Genomic DNA, 16791 nt, shown 5'->3' with positions numbered 1-16791 from the left:
GTTTTACCAAAATATTTGGCAGTGTTTTTAAACTACAAAAACACACACAAAGTATTTTGATACAAAATAGGTAGCCATTTTCTTCAACCCAATAAAAAAGAAATGACAAAATTATTTTTTGTATTTGAAATATCATAGATACTGCCCATCCCTACAAATACATTAATGGTTCTCATTATTTAAATAAGGTAAAATATGATTTACATACAATACAATAGCCTATAGCCTAAGTTATTATTTGAGTCTGTGATCCAAAACAAAACTACGATGTAGCAACACATATTTCTTTAAGGGGTCTATAGCAAAAGTCATTTTTTTTTTTACTTTGCAATAAATTCTTCACCACTGTATAGCCTACCGAGCAAAAAGATAACTCGGCCATCCTAAATATTGAACGCAACATACGCTTATACAGTAAAGATATATCACAAAGTGTTTCAAACTCCAACCACCAGGGACGCTGTAGGAAAATCCATGGCATTGCCTCGAAGGATGTAATGTGAATATATTGTCCTTCCTACAACAAAACAAAGAAGGAACAGACCAGTCCATCCCGACTGTCCTGTCCTGACGATAACAGTATAAAGTATGGGCAAGAAGCACAAAAAGCACAAATCAGAGAAACGCGCATACGACGGTAAGGTCGTGCAGAAGGCTTTGACATTGCTTGCGGTACGCTATTCGCGCTTATTTACATACATACATGTAGTATTAGCCAGCTAACATGCGGTCGTCAGCAGCGCGACATCCATTGACCGAAATTTAAATCAGGATTTTCAAGTAAGGTTTAATAATAAGTAACACTTGAGAGTGTGACCATTGTGCGCTTGGCGCGGGCGTTGGGCGCGAGGGCGAGCCATCTGTCATGTTCAGATGAAGTTGTAAGTTAGCTGGTTATCTTACGGGATCTGCATTTTCGATGGCTAGCTAGAAAAACATTAACGTACAGTTGTCCCACAGTGTTGGATAATGCTAAATTTAAATTATATAATGATTCACACCGTCACATGTAACTAGGTTGTATGATTATTTTGAAAGTAAATTACACTAGGAGTAGAAATAGTACGCTAGCTGTCTGACTAACGATAACATTACTAATCAGTTGGCTAGATATGTTAGCATAGGCTACTATGTAAACTTCACAAAATGGACAAATAACGTTAACGTTAACTTAGTTCTTTTGGAGCTTTTGTTGTTGGAAAGAATAGAAGTTATGTTGTCGCCTGTTAGCTAGCTACATTGTAAACAATCTAGCTCGGTTGCTGAATACGAAATTACCATTTTGGACAGTTTTGGAACATAATGTTACCTGTCTTGCTTCCCTCTGTCCGCAGAATACGTGGAGAGACCATTGAAACTTGTTTTGAAGGTGGCGGGTAATGAGGTGACTACAGGAAGTACTAGTCTGGAAAACGTCTACGAAGAGTCGGTGGAGTACGATAAGCATAAAGATAAAAAGAAGAAAAAGAAAAAGAAGGAGGATAGAGACCGAAGTAACCCTGGTTCACCAATTGACGATAAAAGAAGGAAGAAGGTATTGATAGAAAATAACTTCAAACATACTCTGTATGGATGAATTGGTGCATAATAACCCGTAGTTGGTCAGTTTCTCTTGTTGGTCAAATTGCTATTTTCTTGCTAACTCTGTTGTTGCTGTACAGATGACGAAAAAGAGGAAAGGTCAAGACCCAGTATATTCTGACTGGGGAGATGGAGAGCTGAGTAGAGCTTCTATGCGATCAGATATGTCCCAGGACAAAACGATGCCCTCCTCCATGGCAAAGATGGAAGGTGATTAAAGCCACTTAACTGTCTGTCATCACTTAAATAATATTTTCCATGTTGTTCTTGTACATCAGCAACATAAACATTATTTTGTTTATTAAATCACACAGATAAAGTGCAGACTCCTTTACAGGAAGCCCTTAGTCAACTCATCAGGCAGCTCCAAAGGTTGGGATCTGTTTGTTTGTGTTTGTTTGTTTGTTTTGGGTGGTTGTGACAGTTGTAAGTAAATCTAAAGAAGTCATTTTTCAGTGTGTCTTATTATCACCTTTGAGTATTGCCATTAATTAAATGTGTTGTGTGTTGGTTTGCATACTGTTGGTTCTTTTTGTGAATTGGCATTCACTTCTGTATTTTCCATCATAGGAAAGACCCCAGTGCATTTTTCTGTTTCCCTGTGACGGATTTCATTGCTCCTGGCTACTCTATGATCATCAGGCGGCCCATGGATTTCAGCACCATGAAGGATAAAGTCAAGAAGGAATGTTACCAGTCTTTACTAGAGTTGAAGGTACGTCAGTTCAGCCTTCAGTGATGTTGGTGCACATTATCTGATATAATGCACATATCCATTTATATTATTTCTCATGTGTTTACTTTTTTCAACTGTTTGCATGAGTTGACTTGAATATCTATTGCTTTCTATTGATTTGTAATCGCAACAGTGTTCCAATCAACACACAAATCTAGAGAAATGTCAATAATATTTAAAGTGCTATGTAATGCAAATTCAGGTAGCAAATATTTAGATTACCGATTAAGCCACAAGTGAAAGGTAGGGGTTCAATCTGAAACCCATGCTCATATGTGATTATGCATTGGATAATTTCACTTCACTTAAAGGTGCTCTAAGCGATGCAGGGTAACGTCACTTCTGTTGATTTTCAAACAAAACAGAGAGCTAGCTTGCTACTTCCTCCCCCTCCCTCCCGTGCTGCTCCCGTGCAATTGAAACTCTGCTAAACACGCATCTCGTCAGTGATGAACAGTTTGTTATGTTTTTATGGGCTAGGTTTGCCCAGGTTGTTTTTGTTGCCGTTTTTGGAGCCTGGGCTGTACACAGAGATTTACAGTGTATTCAGGACACAGACAGCTAGCGGTTGGTTAGGTGATGTTTGCAGTAAGTGACATAAAATGTTTTAGCCTAAAAACACGTGGCATCGCTTAGAGCACCTTTAACTTTAGTGATGCATAGCAAAAGATTGTTCCAGAAACACATATCAATACTATGACTGAGTACTTCATTTGAATTGATATGGAGTGTAAGAATCTTGCAGACAGCAACACCCTGTGACACCCTGAATTAATATGTGTTATGTTTTTTAGATGTTATTTTATGTCTTATGGAACTTTGTTATTTGTTTGACTACACAGACTGATTTCAAGTTAATGTGTGAGAATGCCATGAACTACAACAAACCTGACACCATCTACTACAAAGCAGCGAAGAAGCTGCTCCACTCTGGCCTTAAGATTCTAAGTCCGGTAAGGAGAGTGTTTGCAGTGGAAAAGTCAACAGTTTGTCGTTTAAACATAATTCTTGTAAATATGGAGAAATGGATTCACAACCTGCAGTTGCATTTCTAAATCAGCAGAGGGTGTAGTTGTATTTTACTTGACAATTACAAGTGCAGACTTGGAGAAAGATTTCTGACAATCAGGTGAATGGTCTTGCAGGAAAGGCTTGATAGCCTGAAGCAAAGTATCGAGTTCATGGCCGACCTGGAGTGCTCCACCAGTCGGCCAGGAGAGGCAGGGGATGGGGAGGGAGGCTCAGACCAGAGCAAAGGTGGCTCCACTCCCATGGAGACCAGCGACTCCACCCAGTCACCCTGCGGACCCAACAAAGACGCTGCCAGGTGTGACTCGCACTCCCGCTCACCCCATCCAATCCAACCTCCACCCTCCACAGTGTGTCAAACCCACGCTGCCTTAAAGGTGCCATCTGTAATGTCCGCCAAAAAATTAATTCATACTCCACATTCCATAAAAGATGGGGGCAGTATACCTCCAGAAAGTGAGTTGGTCTACCCTAGAGTAACAACCGAGAAATGTGTATTGCAGTGTGGCTGGCGGTTATGTTGCCCGCATACCGCCTCCCATGGCCGAAACTGGTATTATGACACCTGTCGGGCTGTGGCTAGTAATTTAGCATGCTAATTCAGGTTGATATCTCTGCAGCACTATACCATCGCCCTTATTTCTTCTCATTCTTTTGATGTGTGTAGCTCATTTTTTGGATATTTTTACCTCAATTCTTACACATGGCACCTTTAAGCAAGAGCCTCTGCCGCCAGGACAGGCTTGACCTGTGTGACATACAGTGTGAAGTGAAATTGTGACAGGCAATCAGTCTGTGATTTAATGGCTCTTATGGATGAGGAATCAGGAGCTGTGGAGGCAAACTGCCACCGTCTTGTTTTCCTCTCTTTTCCCTGTTGAATAAGGCACCTGCCAGTTGCGACGAGAGGGAGAGAGAAAGAGAAAGAGCGAGTTTGAGCATATTGGGCCTTGTGCACCGTCTGCACGGCACCGAACACTGACGAACAATGACTAGTGTCTTTAAAAGTTGGTTTGCCTTGAAAGCCTCTTCTTTTTAAAAGTGTCTGTGTCCTTGGGCAACCTTCTTTTACGAAATTAATGGGGGAAGTTTGAAAGAATTTGTGTTGTAATGTGTTTTGAGAGAGAGAGTGTGTGTTCTAATGCCTTTGTTAAGTGTCATTTAACCTTAATCATATTTTGTCTCTGCATCTTGTCTCTTGTCAAACCATCTTCAGACAAGACAAAGATTCAAAGGATGAGGTGCAGAAGACTGTCAGTCAGGCGGAGAAGGACCTGGAGGAGATCCGGAAGATCATAGAGGAGTCTGACAATAAGCTTTCTAACCGTGAACTCCAATGTGCGGTAGGTAGTGTAACCTGACTCGATTCCAAAAAAATTGGTCTTGCTTGAATTTCCTCGGATTTCCCAAGGGATAGTTGGGGGCATGAATGGTGAAATGGCCTTGGTGTGAGTCACACAACTGGGAATAGTGTGCATATAGATTTATTTGTTTGTGTTAAGCATTTAAGCATTTGTCGTGAAAGGTATTTATAAATTAAATGTCATATTATTATCATGTAGCTTATATCATTATCATCAGTAACATCAATAGCAAATTGTTTCAGTAGAACAAATTCTTTGCCTCCATATTTTGAGAAAAACTCCAGAAATATCCCAAGAGGTAGGCCTTAAGTGGTGACTACATAACCTGGCTTTACATGTTTAGTTGGAAAGTTGCTAACGGTATCAGAGCAATAACATGGGAGAAATAATCTAAATGACATCACGGCAGCAGGATGAGAAATAAATGAATATAAGATGCATAATAATAAGAAAAGATAGAAACACAGTAGGGCTTCGCAACTTCGGCAATGACATCACGGCAGCAGGGTGAGAAATAAATGAATATATTTTCAAGACCGAATTATAAGAGCCTCCTTTACTCCTGCTGCCGGCGAATTTCATTATCTCCAGCAGAGCTAACTGCAGTATACAGGCTTGCAAATACAGGCTTGCAAATTACTTGCATGGTGTGACTTGTGAGTGTCGTTTCATATACAGTACAGCAAGCAGTGTGTTTGATATGGTTTCTTTTTGTGCATGATTTGAGGTTGTGTTTGTGTGAAAATAATGTAAAATAATCAGGTAATAATAATTCAAATTTCCTCTTGGTATGGTAGCACAAGTGAATTATACCTAAAAATGTTCTTTAGCTACTCAGTGCTTCAGCTGATGTGATCATTGGCTGACAGCATGATGGTAAAATGCTTGCTAGTTGCTATGTTGTGTTGTCACTATGTGGTTGGTTTGTTCTAGTGTGTAATTGTCTTCCATGTCCACCTTTCGCAGCTGGAGTTTGAGAGACGAAAGCAGGATGGATCCACATCCCTGGCCATCCTAAACCCTGTTGACTTGAGTGCTGGTGGTACGTAGTGCATGAGCCGCTCTGTGTGGTCATTTATTAGTTGTTTTTGTTATTGTTTTGTTTGTTGTTGAGAGGTCTGTTGATGATGTTGTGCATAAGCTGCTGTGAGCATATGCTCAGTTCTGTGTGCTCTACTGACAGATCCAGGGTACTGCCCGGTCAAACTCGGCATGATGTCCGGGAGGCTGCAAAGCGGGGTCAACACGCTCCAGGGTTTTAAGGAGGACAAGAGAAACAGGATCTCCCCAGGTAAAGCAGTCTGCTGAGCGTGTGCTGTCGTCACTGTGTTTGGTCACCGGCCTGGTGAGGAGAGCCATTAACAATGACTGATGAGTTTACTGTGGAAAGATGCACATTGCTTTGTCCTGTTGACACAGTGCCTGGTAAATATGTGCACTGGTCAGAGTGTGGTGTTCTCTCCACAGATGGATTGCACACAGCTGCCTTGGCCTGTGTGTTGAAGCCTGCTAGAAGTATAAAGATAAAAGCTGATTTGGAACTCTCTGGGTCTCTCCAGAGGGCAGTTCATTACATACTTTTTAAAACCTTGAGATGTGCCGGCTCCAAAAGTGACTCAAATGAAGAATCATTGAAGAATTGAAATTCTCCCAGGGCCACTGGGAGCCAAACATGGTCTGGTGTTATCCATCAGTTGAGAGCTTGCAGGCATGCACTACTCTGCACACCTTATTTAGCTACAGTTGTGCCTGAGAAGAGACTTATTAGTCATTCCATGCTAAAGACATTTATAGTGAAAGGTATTGCATGAGATGAAAATGGGAGTTGTACAAATACTATATGGAAAGGAAAATGTCAAGTCAAAACTTGGCTTAAATGTGATGTAAATAGCTTCACCTAAAATCATTGGAGATACATATTCATTGCAAGTTCCGTGCATAGTCACTTAAGAGTGTGAAGGCTTGTTCGGACTCAAACAACAAAGTCATTTTTAGGCTAAGCAGCAACATGACACGGTAATGCTCAACATCCATCAGCACTAAAAAAAGCTTGCAGTCGTTTGAAAAATGTGAACGTCGTCAGCTGAATACTTTGCGCTGCATCGTCCGCCTTTGAGGTGGGGGATGCAGCTGCTGCACTCATCCAGCGTTCACCCTCACCTCAACCCTCCTTCCCCGCAGTGGCTTACCTGAATTATGGGCCCTTCAGCTCCTACGCTCCGGCTTACGACTCCAGCTTCGCCAACGTCTCCAAGGAGGACTCCGACCTCATCTACTCCTTCTATGGAGAGGAATCCAACTCGCAGGGCTCTGACAGGTATGTGTGGCTAAGGGACGCAGCCGTGGGTCTAGCGGTCGTAGTCCGTGGATTACAGAGCAATACTCGCTGGCTTTGGGGGGTTATTAGCGAGGGCTTGGACATCAAAGCCCAACCTGTTGTTTTTGGTCATCCAGATGTTTGGCAGTGATGCGCTGGAAAAGTGGTCGTTTTAATTTGCCCACGTCTTGTGTCGAGATTGCATATGTGTGTGTAACTGGTTCAGGCGGTAGGCCCAGGTCTTTTCTCTTGGCAATCGAGAGAGCTAACTTCCTCTGTCAATGTAAACACGCTGACTCATTCATGCACACTTGTCTCATCACTTGCTAACATAAACACAAAAGGGTTCCTCGACCGGCCACTCGCTTATACTAACAAGCCCTCTGTCCGCCAGCGCGGTCATGAACTTATTGAACACAAACCCCTTTGTTTTGTGAAAGGACTTCTTAGATTTATTTTTTAAGGTCTTTGTGTGTTTGTAAGTTTTTAGTAATTGTAATATAGGATTTCTGAAATTCTAAAACAAAAATCTCCCTTCAATTCTCTTTCTCTACCCCTCCCCTTCTATCTCTCTCTTTCTCTCTCTCTCACCTTCCAGTATGGCTAACTTCCTGTCCAAGTCTGAGGAGCACATGAGTCGCCTTGGGGACAACATGCTTGACGCTCTGACTAACGGCCAGCACTCGAAGACGCTCAAGGAGATGGAGGCGGTGAGGGCCAAAAAGCGGTTACTCATGTCGAGCTTGTTGTCTGTCTCACAGCAGCATACGCGAGTACATAACTGTGAGCCTGTTAAGAGCTGGGTGACGCTTGCAAGAGAGGAGGGGAATGGGATTGCTCATCTGTGCTGTTGTTGATGTACGTTTTGTATGACATTTGACATATTTCCCCCCCAGAACGATCCGGTTCAAGAGGTACCAGCTGCTGGCTCTGCAGCAGTGGATGATGAGGTACTATTAACTGATCAAAACCTGAATCCAAACTAGGGTAGAGTTCGGAGTTCAGTTCTGCAATGATGGGTTCTAGGTATATGCTTTATCCAGGATCCGCAAGTGCCCGATGATTTCTCCTGAATTGCATCTCTGCTCTCCGAGGTCCACAAGGCTTGCTATAGATTAGCCCTGTGCCATCTGGCTAGCTGTGGAGGACCTGTATGCTGCTGGCTGCCATGCAGCTGTGCAAACAGAAATACCTATCCTGATTGGATAGACTGTCTACCGGCCCATGTGGATCGGGAAATTGAAGATGTTTTTTTCCTTTCCCTTTTAATACTTCTTATGACGCCTTCCTTCTCCCTTCTTTAGTGCCCTCGTGTGTCTGTGTGTCTGTGTGTCTGTGTCTGTGTCTGTGTCTGTGTGCGTGTGTGTGTGTGCGTGTGCGTGTGCGTGTGCGTGTTCGTGTGCGTGTTCGTGTGCGTGTGCGTGTGCGTGTGCGTGTGTGTGTGCGTGTGCGTGTGCGTGTTCGTGTGCGTGTGCGTGTGCGTGTGCGCGTGCGCGTGCGATGGCTGGCTGGCCATCTGAATGGGCTTTCATTGGAGTGCCACCAGCTCCCTGAGCACACTGCAGCCCCTGTGCTGGCTGTTTGCTGTGTTTGGCAGCCCTCCAGTTCTCCCTCACATTCCCCTGATGGGTGGAGTCACCCCTTTTCTTTTCTTTCTTTTTTTTTACCACTGCTTGAAATGAATTTAAGTTACATAACTTAAAATATACAGTATTTTGAAAATATGGCCAATCCTGTGAACTTGTTTACTTTCTGTCTCCAAAAAGGCCATGTGTCAGTGCACGTCGCTGGTATTACGTCCACCTTACACACCCCTTCTTTTCTGCCTTAGGTGGTAGCATCTCAACCGCGTCCAGTCAGTGGCATGGACACCCTAAGTACGCTCAAAGCCCTGGGCCTGGACTTCCTCATACCCAAACTCGACTCTAAAGGTATTTGTCTGCCCACATTCGCTATGTGATGCGTATCCATCTCTGTCCATTATCTCCTCTTTTATTCAGATATAACAAGACATTTAAATGGCAGAGCATGAATATCTCCCCTCCCGACTGCTCCATTGCAGTAGCAGAGCTAACACTTTTACTGCCTTTCCATCTGGTCGTCCCCCAGCAAGCTGTGAGCCCAAATGGTTTTAAATGGCTTCCGCTGCGAGAGTGATTTCAGTGAGCGGCATACCAGTTTTAGTGCACGGATGAGTCGGAGTGGTGGAGCATTATGGTGGTAAACCCCCCCTCGCTCTTTGTGTTCTCCTCTTTCATCTCAGAGGCCCGGGAGTTCCAGGAGAAGCTGGACGAAACCACGCAGCTCATCAACGAGCTGAACGAGGCCCAGAAGGAGCGCCTCAGTACCCCCCAGCCCCCCAACATCATCTGCCTCCTCGCCCCCACAGCCAAGGAAGCACAGCTGGGTACGCCTGTACCTCTGCATGTGTACACACACACACACACACACACACACACTGGATATCCTCATGCTATTCATGATTTTTTCCTCTGTATACATCAATATGTGCTGCCAAAGAGCCACTTGTTAATTTTCTTTTTCTTTGAAAGGTGGTTTGAAAAAGAAATGGTGGTGTGAACTTGCCACGGTTGGAAGCGTGTTTTTTAAACGAGTAGTATTAGGAGGATCACCTTTAATTGAATTTCCATGGTATGTGGTCATGTGAAGGACGGATAAACGCACGTGTCATTTCCTGCTAACTGCCTCCGCTGTACACTATGCAGTCCTGTGGCCTGGCTTGCAGCGCCCCGTTAAAAATATAAAAAAAATCCTTTCACAACATCACCAGCTATATCACCTAAAAACATGAGACTGGATGGCATGGCAACAGGCCTTTCTAACAGTGCTAACAGTGTCGCTGGTGTTAGTAGAGCTGCAACAATTCATCTATTGTCAACTATTGACTATTTTGATGATCGAATCATCAGTTTGAGCTTTTGTTTTTTTACAAAAAGCGGTCAAAATTCCAGCTTCTGAACTGTTAGTATTGCTAGAAAATACACCAGATCATTGTCAGAATGATGGTGGGTTTCAGCTCGTCAGACCGAGAGAGGTGGTCTTCGTCTTTATTCCTGTGGCCCGTGTATACGGTTACATGACCAGGTCAGTTATTCATTTGAGATCCTTCAGTGAAATTTGAACTGAACACCCAAACAGAGAGAGGGGAAAGAATGAAGGGCTTTTGGTGATGAGACGTTTTCCATGTACAGCTCGTACCCTTGGTGAATTAGAAGAGGCTGTGTAAAACCCATCTTTTCTTTGTTTTAGACACATCCTATTGGGTTGTTAACTGCATTCTGCTCCTGGCAGTTTGAATCACTCTTTGTGGTGTGTGTGTGTGTGTGTTTCCCTGAGCCAGAATGTTTCTGGCTGGATGCTAAGAATTCTTCAAAGCCAGTTTCTGTGAAGGCTATTTTTTCTGTCCAGTTTCGTAGAATAAGCGTGATGTTTTTGCAGATATAGTGTGAAATCCCAAGCCATCACAAAGACTTTCGTGTCAGGGGGCTCCTTAAAACAGAAGTCTCTAGAACGTGATGCTCTGTGTGTTCTTAAGCTTGGTGTATATCCATGCATGACATATCACATTTGTCCATAGCTCCAGTTGCCAATGCTCAGCCTTTGGGTTTAATTTTTCATCACTTTTCACTCCATTGATTTCCAGTGGTTTGGCAAATAAGATCAGGTGAACGAGCATATTGTACCCGAGCATATTGTAGTGGTACCAGGTCATTGGTAGTCTCCCAGGGTCATATGCGCAGATTTTTTCTTGGTGTAAGAAAGCTGGACTGACTGGCTATCACCAGGAGGCAGGCTCAGGCCAGGGCTGTTCATATTGTTAGCCAGGGAGTTACCCCACAGCATTAGCAAATACTTTTGCTTCTACTTACTACATGATTGCTGGAATCAAGTGTGATCTACAAAACATCTGTAAAGCCTCAACGCCCACGTGTGTTCAGATGAAATATGCTTTTTTCCCCCGGATACAGTGTAAATGAATCATAAGATATTAATTTGCCAAGGAGGCAATTTTTCCCTGGAACTCACAAGTGAACACCCAGAGCCTGTTTTTTTTTTTTTCTTTTATATTACTAAAGCAGAAAAGGCCCCTTGGCTTTTGAAAAGGGGCTGGACAGGCCACGCTTGTTACAGCGGTCAGCACTCATACTTTTCACACATAATCACACAGGGAGGGTGTCTGCAGGAATGCCTGTCAAGCTCCCAGCGCTGGTGGTGTGGTTGTCGAACTTCCAGAATCTTTCAACTTTTCTTTCTCCACGTTATGTACTGAAAGTTACATTGTGAAATGCAATTAAAATGAATGATTAGACCATCATGAAACTTTGAGATAATCGGATGATCTTATTTTGACTACCGATTTTTTTTTTTTTTTTTTTTTTTTTTTTTTGGTAAATTCATACACACAAAAATTATGGTTTTGGTTGTTTATATTTGTTCTGTTAGAACTGGTAACTTAAGCTAAAAATGAACATGATTGTGTTTTTACATGTTCTCGTAATGCCATAAGGGAAACCAAATATAATGTACCTCAAACCTTTCTGTGCTCCTGCAAACATCATTTCCCTCGGATATGATCATGTTGAGGCCATCCCACTCCAGTGTAAAGTGTCAGTCTGAAGATGGGTTGTTGCTGGAAGGGTCATCGCTGTGCTGATCAAAGAGAATTCTGAGGATTTATTCCATTTGTCCAATTACAGCTCATTTTCCGAACCTCCTCCCATCTGCCTGGGCTATATTTGGAGGGTGTTTATACACATAGTGGAATGTCACTAAAACACCAATACTTGAAAACATGGGAATTTGACATGTCAACATTCAGTATTTGGTTGATTTGATTGACATGAGTCATGTATAAATGGATAAATCAGCAGTGGCAGTTGAGGTTCCGTGTCATGCAATTTTCTCTGTTCCAAATGTTTTTCACAGATTGCGTGAATAGTGCATTAAGGAAAATAATTGGCAATAGTTCATTTTAAATTCTTTCTTTCCTCTCCTCAATCAGACTAGTTCTTCTTTCCCCTCACCTATTCAGTGCTTTTATTTCCTTCCTTTTTCCACTTATTTAGTCTCCTCCATCCCACTTAAAAACACATCCATTCTTTTTCCCCTCCTCATCCTGATCTCTGTTCCTTTTCCGCAGCTGAAAAGGTCACTGGAAACCTGACCCTGCTGACCAGCCAGGTGACCCCAGGTGACGTGAGCAGCGTGTACGGCATCAGGAAGGCCATGGGCGTCTCTCTGCCCACAGACCCTGACGAGCCACTCATCGACCTCACCACAGGTAGGAATAGAGAGTCCCCTTATTATTACATCACGTTCACACTAGAGATTGTCCTCTGTGTTTCATGTGAAATCAAATGAGCTTGAACAATAATACATTCACAAATACATTTTAAATATTTATCACTCACATACAACTCTGATGTGTTAGTGAAGATAAAATCTAGATAGGGGCGCTACAAATCAAACAAGGCTGTTTAGCTTTTAAACAAAAGATATTTTTTTAAAGAAAAGATGTTTTTTAAACCTTTATATTTTGAACAAGGCTATTTTATCTTCTTTATTGGTTTGGTTGTTTCCAAGGTATATCGTGTTCATGCGTTTTAAAACAACCCTAAACCACATACACATATATACATGTGTTTAATCTGCCATACATGTATGCATTTTATCTGCCATAAATGTATGTGTTTAATCTGCCATATATGTATGTGTTTTATAAAGCTGGAGAGGTGAGATCAGAAGTGAGGAGCCGGTCATTGCTTGGACTGTAACTAGCCTGTCGATTGTGTTACAGTGCGAGAAATGTCAGAACCAATGGAGTGTCTATCAGCAGGACAGGGCGACATCCCGGTCATTACCGTCTAGCAGCCTCCTCCGAGTTTCTAGGCCAGTCCCCTTGCCAAGAATCCACATTGTACAGTTGGTGCTGTTTTTTTTTTTTGTGTGATGTTTGTATCAATAAATCTCTTTTGTAGTAATCATTGGTTTCATTTCTTTGCACTCTACACCTGGTTACAATTTGACAAGATGTTTACAAATTAGCACACCTGTTCCCAAAGTAACGGCAATAAGCATGTACATGAGAAATTATTTATTATACATTTATACTATACAAAATGTTGGGGAAATGCACACAATGTTTCTCAAAGCTACTGCTTATAAATCACAAAAGGCAGCACATGATTGACACGGTAAGAAAGTTTTGCACTCGAAAGTTATATAGCCAAAGTACACAAGACCATTTTCCCCCCTAGAGGCACATGAAAGTTTCTTCTTGGTCCCTGGCTCAGCAAATGTCCACAGCAATAAATGCCTCCTGGAAAGAGCCAAAAAGCAATATATTCTCTTATTGACCAGCAATTCCCTCCGAGAGGATGCCAAGAGCAGCACTTGAGTCCACGTCTCAAAGACAAGGCAGCGATGGACAGGAGATGTCAACACCGAAACGTTAAAAGCAGATGTCAAGTGCAACACAAGACACATGAGCAGCTTTAAGAGAGACAATTCAAAAGATTGGGAGTCGGACAGGGTACAGAACATAATGAGTCATTAGAAGTGATTTTCACATGCTGACAATAGTAGGACAGGTGGGGTTTCCCCTCATCTTAATCTTTGAGATGATCATGCTCTGCTCCATCTATGGTTGAATACAAAGGCCCATTGTTTCCCATTGTCCCAAATCCTCCAGAAAAGCTGGTTTGAAATGTTTCCTTCAGATGAGCTCTTGCACTGCAGTTGTACGTTACAAAGTAACTAAGAGATTAAGCCACTGTTCCATAGTAATGGACATTCTTTAGCATTTATGTATATTTGCAAATAAGTATATACGTCTCAATGCATCATGGCGGGTAAGAGCAAATATTGCCACAAATGAGAAGACGAATACAAGCGTAGGACCACTTCTAACAGGACACAGTCATGTTTTTTTTTTTTCTAGCATCAAAACGAACTTCAGTATTTTGACACAAACAGCAGTTGAACAGTGCTCAGACCAGTTGGATCCCAGTCATTCTTAAGGGAACTTTCTGTAAGTCCAAGTGGTGCATTCACTCTTGAAACAGGGGCCTTGATGTGGCTGTACTCTCAGGCCAAACAAACAGCAGGCTAAGACAGCAGCCAGCTATGCTAAAGCCATTATCTACACCGTCTTTATATCCCACTCCAGAGTTAGCATGAAGAACACTTTTTTTTACACTTTTTTTTTAGGCGCTAGGGATTGCCGTGGCAAAATGTTCAGCCCTGGTCTGGAATAACAGACGTGTCAACATGGATATATTGTCAATAGACTTCCGGAGCCATCTGATTGATTGCTTGTTTTTGTTTTTTGCGACAGACAGCCGGGCTCAGCTGAGGCCCATGCCCTGCTGCTTGCTCATGTCCGTGCACACAAAGAAGGTCTTGAGCTCGCCCTTCCCCTTGACGTTGATGAAGCCCCGGCACTCACAGGAGTAGCCCAGCTTCTGCAGGACGTCCGACGTCTCCTCCGTCACCTGTGAGCAGAGAAACAGAGAGGCCACTGTGTGCTTAAATGCCATTGAAATTAGACCATAGCATGACGCCAATGCACCATGAAATGGAATCACTTAAGAGTGTATAAGCTGGGGGTGGGGGGTGGGGGGGGTGCAAGGGGGTGAAGTGGAGGTGATGTGACTTGCATGGCAGACTGCCACCATAAGCTAGACAGTGACAGGGATAAGGGATGGTGATGGATACCTGGATTTTGCCCAACTCTCCGGTACTCTCCATCCTGCTGGCTACGTTTACAGTGTTTCCCCAGATGTCATACTGAGGCTTCCTGGCCCCGATGACTCCAGCGATCACAGGCCCATGATTAATACCTACAACAACATAAAAATGAAACAATCCGGGTGATTAGCAGTTTGCTCAAAAGAAAATATATTTTGTCCATATTTCTTGACGGAGGCAGCGTGTTTTGGAAATGTTTTGGGCCATAAAACAGTCACATGGGCAGTGTACTTCCAGGAGGCCCAGCTGCTTCGTATCCTCAGATCACCTGCCCCGCAGGGCTTTAATGCATATCCCAGATGCAATTAGCGCATCCGCTCAGGGAGAGGGAGGTGGCTCGGGAGTGGGCTCCGGCCGTCAGCGCGAAAGCATTCGCCAGACTGGAGCGGACGTCTGGAATGTCGGGTTTTTTAATAAAACATCTCTCCAGGAGAATGGAGGATTTCATTAGTTATTCCAATCCCACTGACCTCCACCCCCGCTAAGCTTCCCCTTCCTCGAAAGAAGAAGGGTGACGGTGAAAAGACAGCGGAGGTAAAAGGGATATTCTTTCAAAAGCCGAGCTTACGATTCATTCCCACTGAGATCTTTTGTTTAATACCAGTTCAAAAACAGTAATGCGTGCTCATCATCCCCAAAGTATTTCCAATGTTTTCCTTTGAACAGCAGGCAAGCTGTCCAGTGAGTGAGCCAACTAGATCTGGTCACTGTGCTAAAATAAGGGACTATGTGAAGACAGGCCTATAGAACTGAATTGGCATGACTGTGAAGCAGATTGTCCACGTGCTGCTTTGGCAATCAGAAGTCAGAAGTAAAAGTAATAATGAGCCTAGAAATGTTTCTTGGAAACGCGCCCAAGTGATTATGATGCCCAAGGGGGATTAGGTCACTTTGTAATGTCCGTGGACTGATTGTGTCTCTGAGGGCTCATAGACAAAGATGCAGAGAGGACCTGGTGTAGCTCTTCTGCTGCACTCACCGACACGGAGCCGGAAACTGTTGAAGGAGTGCCTGTTGATGCCTTCCAGCTTTCCCATCAGGGCATTGGCAAACTCAACCATATTCCCAATCTGTGCCTGTTGCCTCTCCTGAAACAAGAGTGAACAGCTCAAAATTAAGTTGGCAAGTGGCAAATGACAGAACTGCAGTGTTACTTCTAACCAAGGCCTCATAACCAGGTGTGTGTGTGTGTGTGTGGCTGTTATACCTGTGAATCTAGTGATGACTTTCTCAGTATTTTAAATTCATGGCTATGGATTTTTAAAGTTCAAGTAAAGTAAATGCAGCTCAGCTCAAAACTGATACTCCACAGAAACAAAGTTCATTCTAATACAGTGTTTCTAAGTGTTTTTTAGGTGTTATATTAAAGACCACATTATAATAACTTCTCCAGAATGCCTCCATCCCTCACTCAAGGGCCATGCCATACCTGATTATTCTCCTGGCCTGTGCTTGCACTGAGGCCTGCAGCAGCCATGTATGTGCTTCCGATCGTCTTGATCTTCTCCACGCCACTGAACTTCGGCTTGGACAACACCTGTGGACATGACAGCGAGACAGAGACACGCTGAGATGGAGGGCACTAGAAGACAGCGTGTAGCACGCGACCAAGTCTGAGTCCAGTGCACTTAGTAATGGCTGTGTGTGTCATTTTCAGGCACGAAGCTCTGACCTCATCAAAGTCGGCAATGATCTCATTCAGAAGCCTCAGACACTCCAGGCCTTCCTTGTTGATGTCACACTCCGTGTAGAACTCTTTGAAATCCGGGACAGAGGCGAACATCACACACACACAGTCATAAGACTGGTAGTAAAGGTCCTGGAGAGAGACCAAGTCTAAGTTTATTTACAGGCCAGCCCGCACATTCAGAACTGCATGCAACTTGGTATACTTCCTGATCCAGTCCAGTCGGCCGCAGAAAACTCTCAGGCGATGGTTTGGAACTTCACTTCACTTGAGTGGTACTGTGGTATACCTCAATACATGCTGCTTA

General features: G+C 43.3%; 2 protein-coding genes across 7 annotated transcripts in view; one reads left to right on the top strand and one right to left on the bottom strand.

Annotated features, from left to right (window-relative positions):
- The first annotated feature begins 531 nt into the window (after positions 1-531).
- The window catches only part of brd7 (bromodomain containing 7), a 135532-nt gene continuing 119272 nt past the window's right edge, over positions 532-16791 (top strand). Inside the window, exons 1-17 of one of the 3 annotated variants that reach the window (XM_076286918.1) lie at positions 532-637; positions 1335-1534; positions 1662-1791; positions 1896-1953; positions 2152-2296; positions 3160-3270; positions 3463-3644; positions 4563-4689; positions 5677-5752; positions 5894-6001; positions 6892-7027; positions 7626-7737; positions 7924-7977; positions 8859-8958; positions 9291-9434; positions 12189-12329; positions 12846-13029. In XM_076286918.1, coding sequence (XP_076143033.1) covers positions 589-637; positions 1335-1534; positions 1662-1791; positions 1896-1953; positions 2152-2296; positions 3160-3270; positions 3463-3644; positions 4563-4689; positions 5677-5752; positions 5894-6001; positions 6892-7027; positions 7626-7737; positions 7924-7977; positions 8859-8958; positions 9291-9434; positions 12189-12329; positions 12846-12916 — 1944 coding nt within the window. In that variant the 5' untranslated portion in view covers positions 532-588 and the 3' untranslated portion in view covers positions 12917-13029. Of the gene's footprint in view, positions 638-1334; positions 1535-1661; positions 1792-1895; positions 1954-2151; positions 2297-3159; positions 3271-3462; positions 3645-4562; positions 4690-5676; positions 5753-5893; positions 6002-6891; positions 7028-7625; positions 7738-7923; positions 7980-8858; positions 8959-9290; positions 9435-12188; positions 12330-12772; positions 13030-16791 lie in introns of those variants that run through there. The other 2 variants (XM_076286919.1, XM_076286920.1) reach the window with 2 other exon arrangements.
- Positions 13128-16791, bottom strand: part of adcy7 (adenylate cyclase 7) — a 50770-nt gene continuing 47106 nt past the window's right edge. For all 4 annotated transcript variants that reach the window (XM_076286914.1, XM_076286917.1, XM_076286915.1 and 1 more), the window contains 5 exons: positions 16470-16616; positions 16227-16334; positions 15777-15885; positions 14765-14889; positions 13128-14541 (listed from right to left, as the gene is read on the bottom strand). In XM_076286914.1, the coding sequence (XP_076143029.1) occupies positions 14395-14541; positions 14765-14889; positions 15777-15885; positions 16227-16334; positions 16470-16616 (636 nt within the window). In that variant the 3' untranslated portion in view covers positions 13128-14394. The remainder of the gene's footprint in view (positions 14542-14764; positions 14890-15776; positions 15886-16226; positions 16335-16469; positions 16617-16791) is intronic.

The sequence above is a fragment of the Alosa pseudoharengus genome, unplaced genomic scaffold (assembly GCF_046254945.1).
Source record: "Alosa pseudoharengus isolate Yale_2024_CS ecotype anadromous, Long Island Sound unplaced genomic scaffold, YU_APseudo_1.1 YU_APseudo_1.1_scf_16, whole genome shotgun sequence".
Classification (NCBI taxonomy): domain Eukaryota; kingdom Metazoa; phylum Chordata; class Actinopteri; order Clupeiformes; family Clupeidae; genus Alosa; species Alosa pseudoharengus.
Note: the sequence above shows the minus strand (reverse complement) of the source record. Positions and strands in the feature narration are given on the sequence as shown.